Here is a 20,979-nt window from a genome sequence, read left to right as displayed (position 1 = left end):
AAGAAAACATAGAAGATATTTTATTTTTGTCTCGTAGCGAGTTTAGAAACTTTTTTATTTTGTCCCTAAATGACAGAAATAGAAGTGAAATAGAGAAGAAGTAACACCCAGATGTATCCTACTTCAACTATTTAGTGCAATGTAGTCTATATCTAATCTTTATCACAACGGTGACAGAATTTCACTAACTTTTCAACACATTACATACACCAATGTTTTTCCTAGGATCTACCTGATCCTATATGGGACAAATCCAGATTCTAACCCAATTTGAATTTGACTAGACCTCAATTTAATTTTCAGCAACAAAGTACTAACCCAACTTGTAAAGAATCCCCACAGGATCATAAGACAAAACAGAAAGATGTATAAAGAAAATCTTAGACATTTTATGACTTTTTCTCCTAATTTAACTCACTATCTTTTATTTCTCATTGGTTTTTTCTTACAAACCTCACCATGTTTGCCTTTTTCAATGAGACTTAGACAGATTAAACTGAGAAAAAGAAAATACTAAATAAACAACATGAAGGAAAAGAACTCAAACAACTTAGGTAGCTATGAGAAAGAACCCTGTACTTTTTACTTACTCTCCTTACCTTCAACCCTTGGCCGTTCAAGTGAAGCTTCGTTGAATCAAGTTCAACCTTAACACTGTCTTCTTCTCCATCATTAGAGACTTGCAGCGGCTTCAGAGAAGAGAGAGAAATCAGAATCTGTTGCATGCAACTCACCTATTCTCTCTCATCCTTTTTCTTCAAGCTTCTTCAATCTTGACCGTAGAGCATTACTATTTTGAGCGTTGATGAGCTTTTGACCATGGTTGACCTCACCTTTTCCATGGTTTCTTTTTCTATGCTTGAGACTTTGTAATTTTCTTCTTAGTTCCTTGGTGTAGCACAAATGAAGGCGATATTTTTTGATATGGTCTAGCTGTATATGACTAGTTTTTTGGTTGTAGCTCTTCCTTCTTGCTTGAATTTAGCAACAAACTTTTTGTCCTTGAATACTCTATAGCCTCTACACTTCTCTTTACTTTCTTTCTTTCTTGCTGAGTGAGTGAAGTGACCGAAGTGAAGAGAGATGAGAGATGAGAGAGGAGAGAGGACTTTTGGATTTCGGTGGAAGTTTTAACAAATTAATTAAAATCAATTTGGAGTTCAAGTAACCAAGAGTGGGAGTAGGTAACCATATGAGGCTTGTGTCTCTTGGGTTCATTTATTTAATTGCTCAAATTTGGTTCATGAGCTTGATTGGTCTTGGCTTAATTTTGATGGACCATACTGTATGAATTATTTGGGCCAGGTTTCCAAAATTATTTTCTTGCATTCAAGGATAACATAATCCCCTGACCAAAAAAAGAAAAAAAAGCATAACATAATCACATAAACAATTTATAATTCTTTAATAATATTTATCAAGGTTCGAAAACTGGATCGGTCATCAAACCGTTCTAATTATTGATTTATTAGTTTATTGGTCTAATCGGTCTAACCAATAATTCAACATGTATGTTATTTATGGTTTATTGATCCAACCAGTTCAACGGATCCGGTTTTCAGAACCAAGATATTTATTCATCATTTTAATCAAATATTAGTTTTTCAAACTCTACAACATACATTATTATTGGTTAATTATAATAATCTCAGCCTGCAACACATTACAGTAATACTTCACTTAACTGCTACCACTTCCAAACTCTGTGTCTTTGTGAGAGAATTCTGAGTTTGGAGTGCAAACAGAAACCACTTCCCTTTCCTTACCTTTCTTACTTTCTTCCTGTTGTGAACAAGGCTGCTGAACTTGTTGGAGGAGCTTTTCTCTCTTCTTTTCTCAATGTTCTTTTTGACAGGCTGTCCGATCATGAGATCATCAACATGATGCGAGGAAAGAAGGTTGACCAGAGGCTGCTTCAAAGGCTGGAGAACATTCTGAACGTGGTTGAAGCTGTGCTGAATGATGCTGAGAAGAAACAGATCACTGACCCTGCTGTCAAGAGGTGGCTCGAAAATCTCCAAGATGCTGTCTATGATGCTGATGACTTGTTGGATGAAGTTGCCACCAAAGCTGCCACTCAGAAAGATCCAGGTAACTTCCTGTCTCGCTTTCTCAATTTGCCAGATAGGGAGATGGTTACTAGGATTGAAGAAATCATTGCTAGACTAGAAGATATTGCAAAACACAAAGATATCCTTCGTCTCAAAAAGATTGCAGCCAAGAACATGTCTGGGAGGATTCCATCAACCTCACTGGTTAAAAAATCTGATATATTTGTTGGAAGGGACAAAGAGCCAGATATAATAGTGAAATTGTTGTTAGATGATGTCAACAATGGTGAACTGTCTGTCATTCCCATCGTTGGCATGGGTGGGATAGGAAAAACTACTTTGGTTAAATTGATTTACAATGATGACATGGTGCAGCAAAAATTTGATGTGAAGGCATGGGTTTGTGTTGGAGAGGAGGTATTTGATGTTCTTAAGGTGACAAAGGCTGTGATAGAGAAAACTTGCAGTCCTTGTTACTCAAATGATTTAGATACAACTCAAAATCATTTGAAGAATGTGTTAGCGGGGAAAAAATTCTTAGTTGTTCTGGATGATGTATGGAGCAGCAATCGTGAGGGTTGGGAAAGTTTTCTAACTCCTTTTGAATGTGGAAGCGAGGGAGGCAAGATTCTTGTAACAACCCGTCTTGATACGGTTGCTTCTATGGTTAAAACTAAACATAATGAAACTCACAATTTGAGTTTGTTGGATGAAGAACAATGCTGGTCAGTGTTTGCAAATCGTGCAAGGGAGCCTGCCGAATCCCGAGATCGTTCAACTTTAGAAGAAATTGGTAGAAAAATTGTTAAAAAATGTAAAGGATTACCTTTGGCAGCTCAAACACTCGGAGGGTTATTGAGAGGGAAAGATAATGAAAAGGATTGGAATGATGTTTTGAATAGTGAATTCTGGGAACTCTCTGAGGATTATTTCCACCTTCCTTCGTATTTAAAACGTTGCTTTGTTTATTGTTCTTTGTATCCGAAGGACTTTGAATTTGATAGAAATGAACTGACATTATTGTGGATGGCAAAAGGTCTTTTGCTACAACCAAAGAGTAGAAACTCTTTGGAAGAAACTGGTTATAAATATTTTGATGATTTGGTTTCAAGATCATTTTTTCAACATTCTAAGACTTATGTGAATTCATTTGTGATGCACGATCTCATGCATGATTTAGCAACGTTCTATGGTGGCAAGTTCTTTTCTAGTATCCTTGAACTCAAGAATGCAGCAAAGCATGATACGAAAACTCGCCACTTGTCATGTACTCACAACAATGATGATGATTCGCTTATGAAGATCACAGAAGCATGTGAAAGGTTAAAACATGCAAGGACATTGTTGCAAATCAATTTGGATAAATATGGTGGATTCTCAACGGGAGTAACTGTTCCTTGTGACTTACTAGAACAATTAAAGCGTTTACGAGTTTTGTCATTTAATTTGTTTTCAGATGATGAAAACTTGATGCATGGTACAATTGGTGAATTGATCCATTTGCGTTATTTGGATCTTTCAGACACATCCATCGTGACTTTGCCCGAGTCTTTAAGTTGCTTGTACAATTTACAAACCTTGAAGTTGAGAAACTGTAGAAAACTTAAAAAGCTTCCTAGCAAGATGCAAAATCTTGTGAATTTGCATCATCTTGATGTTTTTTTAACTGATTTAGATGAGATGCCAAGAAAGATGAGCAAATTAAAAGATTTGCAATTTTTAAGTTGCTATATTGCGGGCAAACATGAAGAGAATGGGATTGGAGAATTGGGAGAGCTAACACATCTTCATGGCTCATTGAGGATTGAGAAACTAGAGAATGTTAAGAATAGTGGTGAAGCATCGAATGCAAGGATGGATGAAAAAATACACCTGAATGCTTTATATTTGAGTTGGTCATCATATGAAGAAAGTGAGATTTGTGATTCCCAAAGTGAAAAAGATGTACTTGACAAATTACGTCCTCACAAAGACTTGAAGAAGCTAGTCATCAGGCGTTACAGAGGTACCATGTTTCCGGATTGGGTAGGGCAGTCTTCATATCACAACGTGACTGAGTTGCAGCTGATTGGATGCAGGAATTGTTGGGTGCTTCCTTCACTTGGACAGTTACCCGCTCTAATGAGATTGGAGATTTCACATTGTGATATGGTGACGAAGATCGATGGTGAATTCTATAAGGCTGATGCAACTGATCATCATCAGGAGATACCATTCCGATCTCTTCAATATCTGGAATTTTATCGTATGGGTTGCTGGGAGGAGTGGGAGTCATTTGCATGTGATGATGATGATGCACCATTTCCTCAACTTGAGAAGCTTGTTATAAAGTACTGTCCTAAGTTAAGAGGAGATTTGCCCACTTTCCTTCCATCTTTGAAAACACTTCAGATTAAAGGATGCGTGGAGCTTGGTTGTTATCTGCCAGGAGCTCCCATCATACGCGAATTAAGAATATTTGGCAAGCAGGAAGCAAGAATGCGGGACCTGCCACTTTCACTGCAACAACTAACAATGGAAGGAAAGCAGCTTGTTGAGTCTCTGTTTGAGGCCATGACCCACACCCAACCAAATCTCTTGGTTCTTAAAACAAGCAGGAGTGAAAATTTGACATCTCTGGAGGTGTCACAGTCACACTCCCTCCAAGAATTAACAATTTCAGAGTGCCCTAAGCTGGACTACATAGTAAGGCTGCCTGCCTCTTTAAGGGAACTCAGTATCTATAGATGTCCGTTGTTGGGTAGGCATAAAGGGGAAGGACCCCCACATTTGGCCATCCATTTCCCACATCCCCACAATATATGTTGATGGAGAAGAGATTCGCAATGACTCAACATCTTAAAACAGGTAACTCTTTTGCTATCTCTCTATATCCCAAAGCTACTTCTTCTTCTCCAACATTATATTCATTCTCTCCTACATAATATTGCTTTTATTTCAAAAATTTATCGCACTCTTTTTGCTGTAAACACAAAACCGAATCCTCTTTAACACTTAATCACCGCTCTAGTCAATAGGATGATGTAGAACATAATTTTGCAAGAACAAATAAAATCAAAATGTAACAGGAACACCAATGAAATTGGTATTTGTTTATAGTGAAAATTCTACCATTTGTTCTTGTGGAGATTGGATGTAAATCATATTTTGGGACTGAATCGGATGCATACTGATGTTCATCTCTGTTACAGCTTTCTTTCAAAATATCAGTTATATGCATATTTTTTTCTGCAATTTTATAAAGTCTCTCTCTTTCTCTCTAATAAAGTAAAATTGTAAGCACTAACAACTTTTTTTTTCTTTTGAACAAATGAAGATGCATTCAGAATGTTACCATGTTACAAATATGAAGTGCTTAGGGCAATGATCGTGGTAGCAGCTATTTTTGCATATTAGTAATAAGCAAGGATTAGACTGAGTTAGGTAATTCTGTTATGACCGCTATAGGTTAGCTGCGTTATAGCATTCCTATTCAATTTTCTATGTGTAGCAGCATAGTCCTACAGGTTGATATATATGCATTAAAGTTATTAATTTATTGAGATAAAATTGTAATTGTAATTCATTCTCATTCAGTAAATGTACAATTCAGTTTTCTTTTTTCTCTCCCTTCAACTCTGCTTTATTTCTTCATTTTCTAAATATCCTTTATCTTGCTTTCACTCTTTTAAACAATAATTTTGGCACCTCATTCTCACACAAGTTTTGGTTGCACAGCATTGTTGTAGTGCAAAATTTAAATAGTAAAATTTAGAGATAAGTATTGTTTTGGTCCCTAACGTTGAGGGTCAGAATCAGAATCGAAACCGTCCAAACGTAATTTTTGATTTAGAATCGTCCTTAACATTTTTTTTTCTTATTAAAATCGTCGCCACCACTGTTATGCTGTGTCCTTTACCGTCGATGTTGGAGAGGATCACCGGAGCTGCTCATGCTCCATCCCCTTGCTTTCTTTGGTAAGACTAATCTTGTTCTGCCTTGTTTTGCCGTAAACCTCTATTATTGACTCTGTCCTATCTTGATTCTCTTTTTGCCTTTGCTCAGTTTTAAATCATCGTAGGTTGTTGGATTCGCTTCCATTTTTACTGGTTGCCCCATGTTGCTACTAGGGCTGTCAGTGATGATCTTGTCATTGCTCCATTGAATCGTGTGTATATTGGTAGGCATGAAGCTTCTGTTGTTGCAGCCGCAACTTTCTGCTGCCCCGGTCCAAATTTCTGCTTTTATTCCATTCTACTTCAACTTTCCTCACCTTTTATCTTGGCACTTTGAGGTTGGTCTCTTCTGTCCCTTGGACTAATTTGTGTGTAGATTTTACATTTATAATTATAATTGTTTGACTTTACGTCTATAATGTCTATATTTTATACGGTGCTTTGAACTTAGTACTTACAAAGATTATTATTAAAGGATTTTAAATTGGTTTTAATAATCGATTTATTAGAACTAAATATTTATTCAAAAATATTTGTAACATTTTTATATATCTTATATTCGAATTTGTTAGGTTTGTTGGGGGACTATTTTCCTGAGTGCCAGTTATGGCTCAATGTGGGCTGTGACAATTATTTTTTGTAAAAAATATGAACATGATTACATAAGAAAATTAATGGAAAACAAAAATATAAAGTTTATCACTTGATCTATCCAAATTATACGTAAGCACTAAGCAGTAAGTACATACAAATTGCAGAACTGAGTATGATTTTTTGTGTTGGCAAATTTCCTGGCTTTGCTTTTTTGCTGATGTCATTGTAAATGTTATTCTTCTGTAGTTTATATAGTTAATTAATGCAGAGCGCATTTTATATGCCTTAGACAAATACATTAAAAATCATACCAAGGTTGCTGTTATTGCAGATATCAGATAGAAGTGATGCTGCTATCAACATAAACACCAGAGGCAGAGCCTTGCACCTATAAGATAACCAACCTTAATGGCAATGATGTAAATTGTAAACAGCAGAGTTATCATTGACTTCCATTTTAATAAATTTGTATTCCGCCCTAAAAAATTAATAAATAAAAATTTCATTTGAAATTCCATTTAAGAAAAATAAAAATGCTAGAACTATAATGTGTAAAAGTAGTGTGATGTTAAAATTAATAATAAAAAAAAACTGAAATCATCCTACTTTGATAAAAATAAAATCATTCTACAGTATTCTAATTTAGATTATTGTTTACCCTGAATAGATGGTAAGAATTTGGACACTGTAAGATACACTGTGGACACTATAAGAGTGTAGCAACAAATTCAACTGTAAGGGCATCTTCATTATCCCATCCTGTAATTTAATTTCTAACAAAAATAGTCATATTTGTATAATCTAATACCAAATCATCATATGATTGAATATTTTGGTTAAATGGGGAAGCAACAAATATTTGCTTAAAAACAAAATACTAAATCATTCACATCTGGTTTTCTCATCAGTCGGTGAAGGATGGTTCCCATAATGTTAAACATCATAGTTATCATTCATGTACTTTTTCACCTTCATTTCAATATATTTGGATTCTATTTACGGCGAAATATGCGAACGAAGTGGGATGTAAAAAGTAAATAGAGCTGAAATCATCCTACAGGAATTACACAATACACTTTGTGTTGGTAGATAAATGCGAAAATAGAGGGTGTTACTATTGTTGAAAAATATCTACTTAATCATTGAAGTAAAGAGGGCAGTGGACCCAATCCTTTATGAAAGCACTGAAACATGTCACTGTTTTGGAAGAAGAAAGGTAGAAGCATCATGTGAACTAGTCTGGAAGACCATTAAGCATTTTAAGTCAATTTACTTTTGCTAAAGAAAATATCAGCAGCGCACCATATACTTGGCTAAGCTACACTGCAACCTACCATTTCTGTATTACCTTTTTGTGTTTGTCTGAATTCTGAGTTTTGAGTGCACACCACAAACCACTCCCTTACCCTTTCATACTTTCTTGATCTTGTGAACATGGCTGCTGAACTTGTTGCAGGAGCTTTTCTCTCTTCTTTTCTCAATGTTCTTTTCGACAGGCTGTCTGATCCTGATTTCATCAACATGATGAGAGGAAAGAAGGTTGACCAGAAGCTGCTTCAAAGGCTGAAGACGATTCTGAATGTGGTTGAAGCTGTGCTGAGAAGAAACAGTTCACTGACCCTGCTGTCAAGAGGTGGCTCGAAGATCTCCAAGATGCTGTCTATGATGCTGATGACTTGTTGGATGAAGTCACTACCAAAGCTGCCACTCGGAAGGATCCACCAGGTAACTTCCTGTCTCGCTTTCTCAATTCGCAAGATAGGGAGATGGTTACTAGGATTGAAGACATCATTGCTAGACTAGAAGATATCGCAAAACACAAAGATATCCTTCGTCTAGAAAAGATTGCAGCCAAGAACATGTCTGGGAGGATTCCATCAACCTCATTGGTTAAAAAATCTGATATATTTGTTGGCAGGGACAAAGAGAGAGACACCATAGTGAAATTGTTGTTAGATGATGCTAACGACGGTGAGTTGTCTTTGATTCCCATCGTGGGCATGGGTGGGATAGGAAAAACTACTTTAGCTAAATTGGTTTATAATGATGACAAAGTGAAGCAAAAGTTTCATTTCATGGCATGGGTTTGTGTTGCTGAGGAGGAATTTGATGTTCTTAAGGTGACAAAGGCTGTGACAGAGAAAATTTGCAGTCCTTGTAGCTCAAATGATTTAGATACAGTTCAAAATCATTTGAAGAAAGCACTAGCGGAGAAGAACTTCTTCGTTGTTCTGGATGATGTATGGAGCAGTAATCGTGAGCGTTGGGAATGTTTTCTAACTCCTTTTGAATGTGGAAGTGTGGGTGGCAAAATTCTTATAACAACACGTCTTGTTACAGTTGCATCTGTGGTGAAAACTAAACATAATCAAGCTCAATATTTGAGTCTCTTGGATGAAGAACAATGCTGGTCAGTGTTTGCAAACCGTGCATGGGATCCTACTGAATCCCGAGATCGTTCAACTTTAGAAGAAATTGGTAGAAAAATTGTTGAAAAATGTAAAGGACTACCTTTGGCAGCTCAAACACTTGGAGGGTTATTGAGAGGGAAAGATAATGAAAAGGAGTGGAATGATGTTTTGAATAGTGAATTCTGGGAACTTTCCGAGGAGGATAGTGGGATTCTTCCTGCATTGAGAATCAGTTATTACCACCTTCCATCTTATTTAAAACGCTGCTTTGTTTATTGTTGTTTGTATCCGAAGGACTTTGAATTTGACAGAAATGAATTGACATTATTGTGGATGGCAGAAGGTCTTTTGCTACAACACCAGAGTGGAAACACTTTAGAAGAAATTGGTTATGAATATTTTGATGATTTGGTTTCGAGATCATTTTTTCAACATTCCAACTCTGATGATACTACATTTGTGATGCACGACCTCATGCATGATTTAGCAACATTTTATGGTGGAAAGTTCTTTTCTAGTATCCTTAAACTCAAGAATAAAGCAAAGCGTGATACCAAAACTCGCCACTTGTCATGCGAGAATGATAATGATTCGGTTTTGATGTTCATGGAAGCATGCAATAGGTTAAAACATGTGAGGACATTGTTGCATCTCAATTTGCATGAGGGTGGTGGACGATATAGAGGAGCCGTTCCTTGTGACTTACTAGAACATTTGATGTGCTTACGAGTTTTGTCATCAAATTTTGTTTTAGATGATGAAAACTTGTTGCATGGTTCAATTGGCAAATTGATCCATTTGCGTTATTTGGATCTTTCATACACATCCATCGTGACTTTGCCCGAGTCTTTAAGTTGCTTGTACAATTTACAAACCTTGAAGTTGAGAAACTGTGGAAGACTTAAAAAGCTTCCTAGCAAGCTGCAAAATCTTGTGAATTTGCGTCATCTTGATGTTTCTTTAACTAATTTGGAAGAGATGCCAAAAAAGATGAGCAAATTAAAAGAGTTGCAATTTTTAAGTGACTATATCGTGGGCAAGCATGAAGAGAATGGGATTGGAGAATTGGGAGAACTAGCACATCTCCGTGAGTCATTGTGTATTAGGAAGTTAGAGAATGTTAAGAATAGTGGTGAAGCATCGAATGCAAGGATGGATGAAAAAATACACCTGAATGCTTTATATTTGATATGGTCACCATGTGAAGAAAGTGAGGTTTGTGATTCCCACACTGAAAAAGATATACTTGACAAATTCCGTCCTCACAAAGACTTGAAGGAGCTATCCATCAGGCGTTACAGAGGTACCATGTTTCCGGATTGGGTAGGGCAGCCTTCGTACCACAAGATTACTAAGTTGGAGCTGAGGAGATGCAGGAATTGTTGGATGCTTCCTTCACTTGGACAGTTACCCGCTCTAACGAGATTGGAGATTTCACGTTGTAATATGGTGATGAAGATTGGTGGTGAATTCTATAAGGCTGATGCAACTCATCGTCATCAGGAGATACCCTTCCGATCCCTTCAATATCTGAAATTTTATCGTATGGGTTGCTGGGAGGAATGGGAGTCATATGAATATGATGAGGATGATGATGCACCATTTCCGAAACTTGAGACGCTTGTTATAAAGTACTGTCCTAAGTTAAGAGGAGATTTGCCCACTTTCCTTCCCTCGTTGAAAACACTTGAGATTAGAGGATGCAAGGAGCTTGGTTGTTATCTGCCAAGAGCTCCCATCCTACGCAAATTAGAAATATATGGCAAACAGGAAGCAAGAATACGGGACCTATCACTTTCACTGCAACTACTAAGAATCGATGGAAATCAGCTTGTTGAGTCTCTGTTTGAGGCCATGACCCACACCCAACCAAATCTCTTGGTTCTGAAAACCAGCAGAAGTGAAAATTTAACATCTCTGGAGGTGTCAGAGTCACAGTCCCTCCGAGAGTTATCAATTGAAGGTTGCCCTAAGCTGGAGAACATAACAAGGCTGCCTGCCTGTTTAAGGGAACTCTCCATCAGAGAATGTGGGTTGTTGGGTGAAGGCATAAAGAGGAAGGACCCCCGCATTTGGCCATCCATTTCCCACATCCCCTTCATTTATGTTAACGGGACAACGGTTCGCTATGACTTAACATCTTAAAACAGGTAACTCTTTTGCTCCTTCTCTATCCCAAACCCACTTCACTTCATCTTCTCCAACATCATATTCATTCTCTCCTACATAATCTTGCTTTTATTTCAAAAGTTTATCGTACTCTTTTTGCTGTAAATACAAAACCCAATCCTCTTTGACACTTAATCACCACTCTAGTCAATAGGTACTTTCGGGAAAACTGCTAACCTTTTTTAGGATACAATGTCAACTTTTGGATCTTTTTTTTTTCCTCCCCATTTCAGTGTTCTACCCCATTTTTTTTATTGTTTCTTCTTTCTTTGTTCATGTATAGGGACATCTATTGATTCTTCTGGGACTTGTCAGTGTATTGCAATTTGGGTGCTGCACCTCCAATCTTGTAAGGATGCTTCTCTATTTGGATTTAAAGTTACGTTTGTTCTATAGTTTCCTTTATTCCGTTGAAACTTAAAGGATTCCTGGAGAAATAAACAAAGTATCATGTTTGAAATCTGCAACAAATGAATATAGGAAATCTTTAGGCATGCTTAAATAAAGATCTTGTAGAATAATTGAGTTATTTGTTTCAATTTTCTTAATGCAGATGATCTTTCAAGTCTCAAGTTGTGTAGTACTAATTATTTTTTGGTTGAGTAACGAGTACATGGACAAAGAGCTAAATAGATAGATAAAATTTGTTGTCTCGGGCCGGAACTTCAAGCTGGACCATTCTTAGAGTGGTATAATCCTGCACTGCATTATTCTCGTGACTATTTTCTTGTACAATATACTTTCTCATGCACCTTTTTATAACCATTGTGAATAAGGATTTTGCTTTTGCTACGTTGAAGTATGTACAAGTACAACCGTCATGCGCATGGTACAGGTTACTTTAATGTGATCATAAACAAGTAAGCATAAGCATTAAATTTATCTTGTGTATTTTTTCCAATTTTCCACAAAATTCTTAGTTGTTGGTTTTTTATTTTTTACTTTTAACCTACCTAAGAGCATGGTTTTTTATTTTTTACTTTTATTATCTTATTATTCCATGCTTTTTTTTTTTTTATCTTAATTGCTATCTAAAAAAAGTTTCATGCTTTTTTTATTCCATTTTTCCTATTTCAATCAGCTATTTTTGCATGTTAGTAATAAGCAAGGATTAGACTGAGTGAGGTAATTCTGTTATGACCGCTATACGTTAGCTGCGTTATAGCATTCCTCTTCAATTTTCTATTTTCTATGAAGTTATTAATTTATTGAGATAGAATTGTAATTATGATTCATTCTCATTCAGTAAATGTACAATTCAGTTTTCTGTTTTCTCTGCTTTCAATCCCTTTAATTCTGCTTTATTTCTTCATTTTCTGAATATCCTCTATCTTACTTTCACTCTTTTAAACAATAATTTTGACACCTCCCTCTCAAACAAGTTTTGGTTGCATAGCATTGTTGTAGTGCAAAATTTAAATAGTAAAATTTACAATAGATGGCAACAAAGTTGAAAATAAAATCATATGCTTTGGGTGCAAATTGCATTCCATTCCCTAGCTGGATAGCTGTAACACTAACACAGGAGCCAAAATGATTAAAAGGTGTCACATATAATCACACATTCCATCCCCTTGAGAGCCATTAATCTAGGCAGCATTTAAGATCCATGCTACATTATGAGCCTCTTTGTGTATTATAATAACTTCTGTAGTATAATAAAATCTAGTTCTATCAATCTATCATATTTGTGTGTATGTATATATATTAAAGTATTTGTTCAAGTATAAAAAAAAAGTTAATCTTTTTTTCTATTTGGTTTTGATAAATCCAAGTATTTTTGCAACAACTCCGCTTAATATCATTGAATATGAATTAACTTCACATTTTATAATTTTATCTTAAAAATTCAAAAATTTGTAATAAAAATATAATATATAGATTATTTGATACATAATACAAAATATATAAGAATAGAATAATATTTTAATAAATAGAATTAATTAATAACAAATAAATAATACGATAAATTTTTTCTTAGACAATAATCTAATAATAGTGATAGCAATATATTCAAACACATTAATAATTAATTATAGATATCAAACGTTCAAATTTTTTTATTCTATAAAAAATATAAACAGAAGATTATCTAATTTAGAAAAGTAATGAAAACAGACAGAAATCATATTTATGTTATTTTTTCTTTGTGTGAATTCTGAAACAGACATATTCTACATTTCTACTATTTGTGGTCATAAAACAGATATGTATCTTTTTCTATCTCATATGATACAAGTATATACTTACAAGGTGCCCCAAGTATAGCATGCACTTTCGCTAATTACGATTTCCATCATAGAACCTTCTAAAATATTTTGACATACAAAATATAGCTAAGTTAATAGTTGTCAAACAAATCAATAAATGCATCATTAATCAAATATTAATCTATATGACAATTTGTCCAAAATCAATACTAAATTATATCCAAAATATAAATATAAATATAAAGAAAATATTTAATTGTAATTAAATCTCCCAAATGTCAAACTCAATTAGTTTCAACACAAAATATTATGTCTCATGTAAAATTTTTTTAATAAAATAGTTAACATAGATATCATGCTAATAAATAAGTTAGTAAAGTAAAATTATTTTTTTATAATTATAAAAATTATACAATACCAAAATTTAGTTACAGATATAAAGTTTATTCACAAACTAAGATCTATGAGAGAAATTTTTACTGTAAAATAGTTCTTTTAAAAATCTAGTACCACAAGTATAATAATAGCTCTAATAAATTAACATCAATTGATATAAATATATAATAGAACTTAATTATACAAAAATTTTAAATTCTATCTTATCATAACAATGAATTTTCGAATTTATTGATATTTATAACTAAAAATATAATAAAATAAAAAATATAAATAATTATCAAGGTAAAAAATCACCTTAATATTTTAATAATCGATAAATTTTGAATTAAAAGTAATTTTTGCTCTTCTTCAAATTTAGACAACTACACTTAAGAATAGAAGCTCCATATTCCAACCTGACCCGGCTTCTAAAACGCACAGCTTTGGCTATGAAGAATGCGACTGAAGGTGCAATCTGCATCTTCTTTGAGAAGTGCTGCGATTACTCGATTAAGTGGACGACACTCAAGTTGATGTTAGTGTTAGTTGTTACTTGTTCGAGTAGAAGAAAGAGAGGGAAAAGAATCACGGGCTTGGACCACTTTTGTTTCTAATTTCTTTTCTTTTTATTTTTTTTATTTACGGGCCTTACACTTTATGACAGCACTGAAACATGTCACTGTTTGGGAGGAAGAAAGATAGAAGCATCATGTAAACTCGTCTGGAAGACCGAAGACCAGTAAGCAATTCAAGTCAATTTAGTGAATTTACTTTTACTAATGAAAATATCAGCGGCGCACCATATACTTGGCTAATCTACACTGAAACCTACCATTTCTGTACTGTGTTTGTCAGAAGTCTGAGTTTTGAGTGCATATCTTGTGAACATGCCTGCTGAACTTGTTGGAGGAGCTTTTCTCTCTTCTTTTCTCAATATCCTATTCGATAGGCTGTCTGATCCTGATATCATCAACATGATGCGAGGAAGGAAGGTTGACCAGAAGCTGCTTCAAAAGCTGAAGACCATTCTGAATGTGGTTGAAGCTGTGCTGAATGATGCTGAGAAGAAGCAGATCACTGACTCTGCTGTCAAGAGGTGGCTCGAAGATCTCCAAGATGCTGTCTATGATGCTGATGACTTGTTGGATGAAGTCGCCACCAAAGCTGCCACTCAGAAGGATCCACCTGGTAACTTCCTGTTTCGCTTTCTCAATTTGCAAGATAGGGAGATGGTTACTAGGATTGAAGACATTATTGCTAGACTAGAAGAGATTGCAAAACACAAAGATATCCTTCGTCTAGAAAAGATTGCAGCCAAGAACATGTCTGGGAGGATTCCATCAACCTCACTGGTAAAAAAATCTGATATATTTGTTGGAAGGGACAAAGAGAGAGATACTATAGTGAAATTGTTGTTAGATGATGCTACCGATAGTGAGCTGTCTGTGATTCCCATCGTGGGCATGGGTGGGATAGGAAAAACAACTTTGACTAAAATGGTTTATAATGATGACAAAGTTCACCAGAAGTTTCATGTCAAGGCATGGGTTTGTGTTGGTGAGGAGGAATTTGATGTTCTTAAGGTCACAAAGGCTGTGATTGAGAAAATTTGCAGTCCTTGTTACTCAAATGATTTAGATACAGCTCAAAATCATTTGAAGAATGGGCTAGCGGGGAAGAACTTCTTGGTTGTTCTGGATGATGTATGGAGCAGTAATCGTGAGCGTTGGGAAAGTTTTCTAAATCCTTTTGAATGTGGAAGTGCGGGAGGCAAGATTCTTGTAACAACACGTCTTGATACAGTTGCTTCTGTGGTGAAAACTAAACATACTGAAGCTCATAATTTGAGTTTGTTGGATGAAGATCAATGCTGGTCAGTGTTTGCAAATCGAGCATGGGATTCTGCAGAATCCCGAGATCATTCAGCGTTAGAAGAAATTGGTAGAAAAATTGTTAAAAAATGTAAAGGATTACCTTTGGCAGCTCAAACACTCGGAGGGTTATTGAAAGGGAAAGATAATGAAAAGGATTGGAATGGTGTTTTGAATAGTGAATTTTGGGAACTCTCTGAGGAATATAGCGGGATTCTTCCTGCATTGAGAATCAGTTATTACCACCTCCCTTCGTATTTAAAACGTTGTTTTGTTTATTGTTCTTTGTATCCGAAGGACTTTGAATTTGATAGAGATGATTTGACATTATTGTGGATGGCAGAAGGTCTTTTGCTACAACCAAAGAGTGGAAACACTTTAGAAGAAACTGGTTATGAATATTTTGATGATTTGGTTTCGAGATCATTTTTTCAACATTCTAACTCTGCTAAAAATTCATTTGTAATGCATGATCTCATGCATGATTTAGCAACGTTCTATGGTGGAAAGTTCTTTTCTGGTATCCTTGAACTCAAAAATGCAGCAAAGCATGATACCAAAACTCGGCACTTGTCATGTGCTCTCAACAATGATGATGATTCGATTATGAAGATCATGGAAGCATGCAATAGGTTAAAACATGTGAGGACATTGATGCAAATTAATTTGCATAAAGGCGGTGTAATCCCAGAGGGAGATGGAGTAACCGTTCCTTGTCACTTACTAGAACATTTGAAGTGCTTGCGAGTTTTGTCATTTACATTATTTTCAGATGATGAAAACTTGTTGCATGGTTCAATTGGCAAATTGATCCATTTGCGTTATTTGGATCTTTCATACACATCCATTGTGACTTTGCCTGAGTCTTTAAGTTGCTTGTACAATTTACAAACCTTGAAGTTGAGAAGCTGTAAAAATCTTAAACAGCTTCCCTCCAACATGCAAAATCTTGTGAATTTGCGTCATCTTGATATTTTCGACACTGGTTTGGAAGAGATGCCAAAAGGTATGAGCAAATTAAAAGATTTGCAATTTCTAAGTAAGTATATGGTGGGAAAGCATGAAGAGAATGGAGTTGGGGAATTAGGAGAGCTAGCACATCTTCATGGGTCATTGAGTATTGGGAACTTAGAGAATGTTAATAATAGTGGCGTAGCATTGAATGCAAGGATGGATAAAAAAATACACCTGAATGCTTTATATTTGATGTGGTCATCATTTGAAGAGAGTGAGGTTTGTGATTCCCAAAGTGAAAAAGATGTACTTGACAAATTACGTCCTCACAAAGACTTGAAGAAGCTATTCATATGGGGTTACAGAGGTACCATGTTTCCAGATTGGATAGGGCAGTCTTCGTACCACAACATGACTCAGTTGCAGCTGGGTGGATGCAGGAATTGTTGGGTGCTTCCTTCACTTGGACAGTTACCCTCTCTAATGAGATTGCAGATTTCACATTGTGATAAGCTGAAGATGATTGGTGGCTCATTCTATAAGGGTGATGGATCTCATCAGCATCAGGAGACACCCTTCCGATCCCTTAAATCTCTGGAATTTTATGTTATGAGTTGCTGGGAGGAATGGGAGTCATATGAATGTGATGATGATGATGATGCACCATTTCCTCAACTTGAGGAACTTCATATATTGCAGTGTCCTAAGTTAAGAGGAGATTTGCCAACTTTCCTTCCATCTTTAAAAGAACTCCGGATTAATGAATGCGAGGAGCTTGGTTGTTATCTGCCAAGAGCTCCCATCATGCGCCAATTATTAATATATGGCAAACAGGAAGCAAGAATGCGAGACCTACCACTTTCACTGCAACGACTAATAATTGAAGGAAACCAGCTTGTGGAGTATGTGTTTGAGGCCATTACCCACACCCGACCAACCTCTCTCAGTTATTTAAGAATCTCAAATTGCTCATCAGCCATATCATTTCCAGGGGATTCTTTGCCCCCTTCCTTGAAAGAGCTAACCATCGAGAATTGCAAGAATGTAGAATTCTCAATGCAACACCAACAACATCACTCGCTAGAGTCTCTACACATAGACAACAGCTGTGATTCACTTACATCCTTCACATTGCCAGCTTTCCCAAATCTCAAGTATTTGACAATAGCAAGACGTGAAAATTTGACATCTCTGGGCAGCATAAGGCTGCCAGCCTCTTTACATTTTCTCTACGTCAGCAAATGTCCATTGTTGGGTGAAGGTATAGAGAGGAAGGACCCCCACATTTGGCCATCCATTTCCTACATTCCTGACATCTATGTTAATGGGAAACGGATTCGCAATGACTCAACATCTTAAAACAGGTAACTCTTTTCCTCTCTCTATATATCCCAAAGCCACTTCATCTTCTCCATATGTGCACCAACATCATATTCATTCTCCCTTAACACAAATTTTAGTTTTATTTCCAATTTTAAATTAATAGCTTATTCATCAACCCACATCCCCACTATTGTAACCAAAGTATTCCTGTCCCAAGAAACTCATTCCTCAACTTCTATCCTCAACACGTTTCTACTCACGTTCAGTAACAGATTTTTTGGCTGCCTTGAGCTTCCAATTCCAAACTTTTGAGTAAAATCAGAAAATTAGAAATTTAGAAAGTGAGAGAGAAGAATATCATCATTCAAATAGTAAAATCAGAATGTGTTTACTGTGTATGGTGTTCACTTTTCTGTAAAAGAAAAATGGGATGAGTGTTTGTATGTGCGTGAGAGCATCTAGCAAAAGCCTTAAGAGAGTCTGAGTGACTTGTAATCTTGACAATTTGAATTCTAAATCCGTTTAGTGAAAATCCCACCATTTTTTATGGTGGGAATTGGATGTAGATTCTACATTTTTGGATTCGAACCAGGATATATCACTGAGTAACTCTCTTCTAACTTTCATTTCTTTATTAGCATGTTTATTTACTTCATTTCATCAGTTCTCATAAAATTGTTGTAACCTGTCATACTAGTACTTTTGCGATTGTTTTGAAAAATTTTCCTGTTGAAAATTGTGTGAATGTTCTGATAGGTTTATTAATTTTGGTTAGTGGTTGACCTTATGTCATCTCTTTTGAATATGTGGGCTTGTTATGGTAAAAAATAGTTTATATATCTATAATTAATTTTTTTTTTCTGTAGCAAAATCATATTCCAGAGATGTGCTTGACAAGTTACATCCTCACAAAGACTTGAAGGAGCTAAGAATCAAGGGCTACTGAAGTACAATGTTTCCAGAAATAGACAACAGTTGTGAGTTGTGATTCACTTACATCCTTCATGTTCCCAGCATTTCCAAATCTCAGACTTCTGACAATCAAAAGATGTGAAAATCTGAGATCTCTTGAGATGGTGTCAGAGTTATAGTTCCTCTGGCAATTATCAATTAAGAGCTGTCTTAAGTTGGAGAACATAAGGCTACCTGCCTCTTTAAGCGATCTCAGAATTGGTCAATGTCCATTGTTCGGTGAATGTAGACGGAGGAAGGATCGCCACATTTGGCCTACTATTTCCTGCATCTCCACCATTTATGTTGATAGGAGACAGATTTCATGATGATTCGAAATCTTAAACAGGTGAAGGATGAACCTTTTATCATCTGTATTTCATTCTTAACCTTAGGAATCATCATTCTGTAAGCCTTATATCTTATTTTACATACTAATGTCTAGCTTAAGACAATGGAGAAAGGCAGGCATTGTAGAATCATGGAAACACTTTTTTCAGCATTGTACATTGGATACTGATGGTGAAATAGATACGGTTTCATAGTACAGGGCAACGTTGAACACAGCTTATTGGTCCAGAGGATGAAAGGGATGAATCTTGAGAAGTATAGTGAAAGCTTCAAACTCTCATTTAGTTTTTTGTTTTCACAAATTCACAATACATTACAATCCTTAATATCATAATCTTCTTTTTCTTTTACCAGTTACATCACAACTAAGGTGGCTTTGAATGCTTTGAATGAATCAGTACCCTGTCGCATCATCGGGTTTACAGCAAGAATTGAATAAATTCAAGCTCCTTTATGGCAATCCTCCTATATTCATATATGAAAATGGTAAATCCCTTTCACTTTGGCATTTCTGATAGTTCTGTATTTTCGAACTAGAAATCATAGATGACCATTAGATGCACATAGAAGATTACTCACAAACCTACTCAAGGATCAACAATATGTTATGTCTCATCATCCTGATAAGTGAGTATCTTAAGTTCTATTGAAATTATGACTGAATTACTGAATCCTTGGAGGATTTGTTGAAGATTGATTTGGTGAACTAACGGAATGAATTACTAATTGCACTAAATTTAACTGCTTGGAGTATGATTGATCAAGATACTTTAGTGGTATAGATTTAGTAGAAATTTATGTTAAGATTTAAATTACTTAACAATTTAGTGCATGATATGCTAAAATTTAGGTTGAAATGCATGTGTTTTATAATACTGTATATTTACTGATAAAGATTTGGTTTGCAACTTTGCATTATCATGTGGATAGGTCAAAGAACACCAAGCAATGCATCATTACAAGATGAGTGAAGGGTCAAATACGTGCATGGATATATTGGTGCCACACTTGATGCCTTGAGGTATGGAAAATGCATCTAGATTCTTTCATTTTTGTGCTTTTGAAGAAATACTAGAGTTGATATTTTCTTTTTTTGAGAACTGATTTATGGAAATTAAAAAAAAAATATTATTTTCAAACATAAGATAAAGTAAAAGCTATTTTTTTGCATTTGGATGGATTTATAAAATAAGTCTCCAGCCGCCCTTCTTCCCCCCCCCCCCCTCCCCCTCCTCCTCCTCTGTAGATGTTTTATTAATTCAATGTATATCAAATAAAACTAGTTCCAAAAATTTTACCCTCCAATTTGGGAATCTATTAATAAAACCCATGTATACACTTCTTGTGTTTCCTAATTTTCCATTTCATCACCTTTTTTTTTTAACTTGCAGAATTGGATCAAATATAAGGGGGTATTTTGCATGGTCCTTTTTAGATTTATTTGAGTTATTGGATGGTTACAAAGTAAGCTATGGCCTATATTACGTTGATAGAAATGATCCAGAATTGAAGAGATATCCAAAACTCTCTGCAAAATGGTTTAATTTGTTCTTGAGAGGTAGAAGAAGCACTTCTATAATTGGAGCTATGAAGCATGTAAAGGATCCATCTCATATTTCTCTTTGACACTTATTTGATGAGTAGGTTGTTTAATTTTTTTAGCACTGGAGCTTAATGTGGGAATGTATTGTAAAAGTAGAAACCTTTAGCATAATAATTTTTCATTTCTACATTGTGTCACAAATGTTTTCAAATACTGATTAAAGCTGTCACCAAAAAAA

At 35.4% G+C, this 20,979-nt stretch overlaps 2 protein-coding genes across 7 annotated transcripts; both read left to right on the top strand.

Moving 5' to 3' along the window:
• The first annotated feature begins 1,697 nt into the window (after window positions 1-1,697).
• Window positions 1,698-5,387, top strand: LOC130961319 (putative disease resistance RPP13-like protein 1). The gene is made up of 2 exons (XM_057887135.1): window positions 1,698-4,898; window positions 5,368-5,387. The coding sequence occupies exon 1, from the start codon at window positions 1,881-1,883 to the stop codon at window positions 4,857-4,859; it is 2,979 nt and encodes a 992-aa protein (XP_057743118.1). The 5' UTR covers window positions 1,698-1,880; the 3' UTR covers window positions 4,860-4,898; window positions 5,368-5,387.
• A 2,115-nt stretch (window positions 5,388-7,502) lies between these two features.
• On the top strand, window positions 7,503-20,962 carry LOC130961317 (putative disease resistance RPP13-like protein 1). Of its 6 annotated transcripts, XM_057887134.1 has the most exons (9): window positions 7,503-11,141; window positions 11,444-11,509; window positions 11,714-11,849; window positions 11,937-12,020; window positions 18,763-19,196; window positions 19,293-19,453; window positions 19,553-19,684; window positions 20,129-20,219; window positions 20,590-20,962. In XM_057887134.1, exon 1 carries the CDS (start codon window positions 8,347-8,349, stop codon window positions 11,134-11,136), a length of 2,790 nt encoding a protein of 929 aa, XP_057743117.1. In that variant the 5' UTR covers window positions 7,503-8,346; the 3' UTR covers window positions 11,137-11,141; window positions 11,444-11,509; window positions 11,714-11,849; window positions 11,937-12,020; window positions 18,763-19,196; window positions 19,293-19,453; window positions 19,553-19,684; window positions 20,129-20,219; window positions 20,590-20,962. The 6 variants fall into 6 exon arrangements, 5 of the variants coding, with proteins under 5 accessions (XP_057743117.1, XP_057743116.1, XP_057743113.1 ...); XR_009079485.1 differs by having other exon boundaries at window positions 7,503-8,305; window positions 11,714-12,020; XM_057887133.1 differs by having other exon boundaries at window positions 11,714-12,020.
• Window positions 20,963-20,979: the final 17 nt, after the last annotated feature.

This window comes from Arachis stenosperma, chromosome 2 (assembly GCF_014773155.1).
Source record: "Arachis stenosperma cultivar V10309 chromosome 2, arast.V10309.gnm1.PFL2, whole genome shotgun sequence".
Classification (NCBI taxonomy): Eukaryota; Viridiplantae; Streptophyta; class Magnoliopsida; order Fabales; family Fabaceae; genus Arachis; species Arachis stenosperma.
This window is presented reverse-complemented; position numbering and strand designations above follow the sequence as displayed.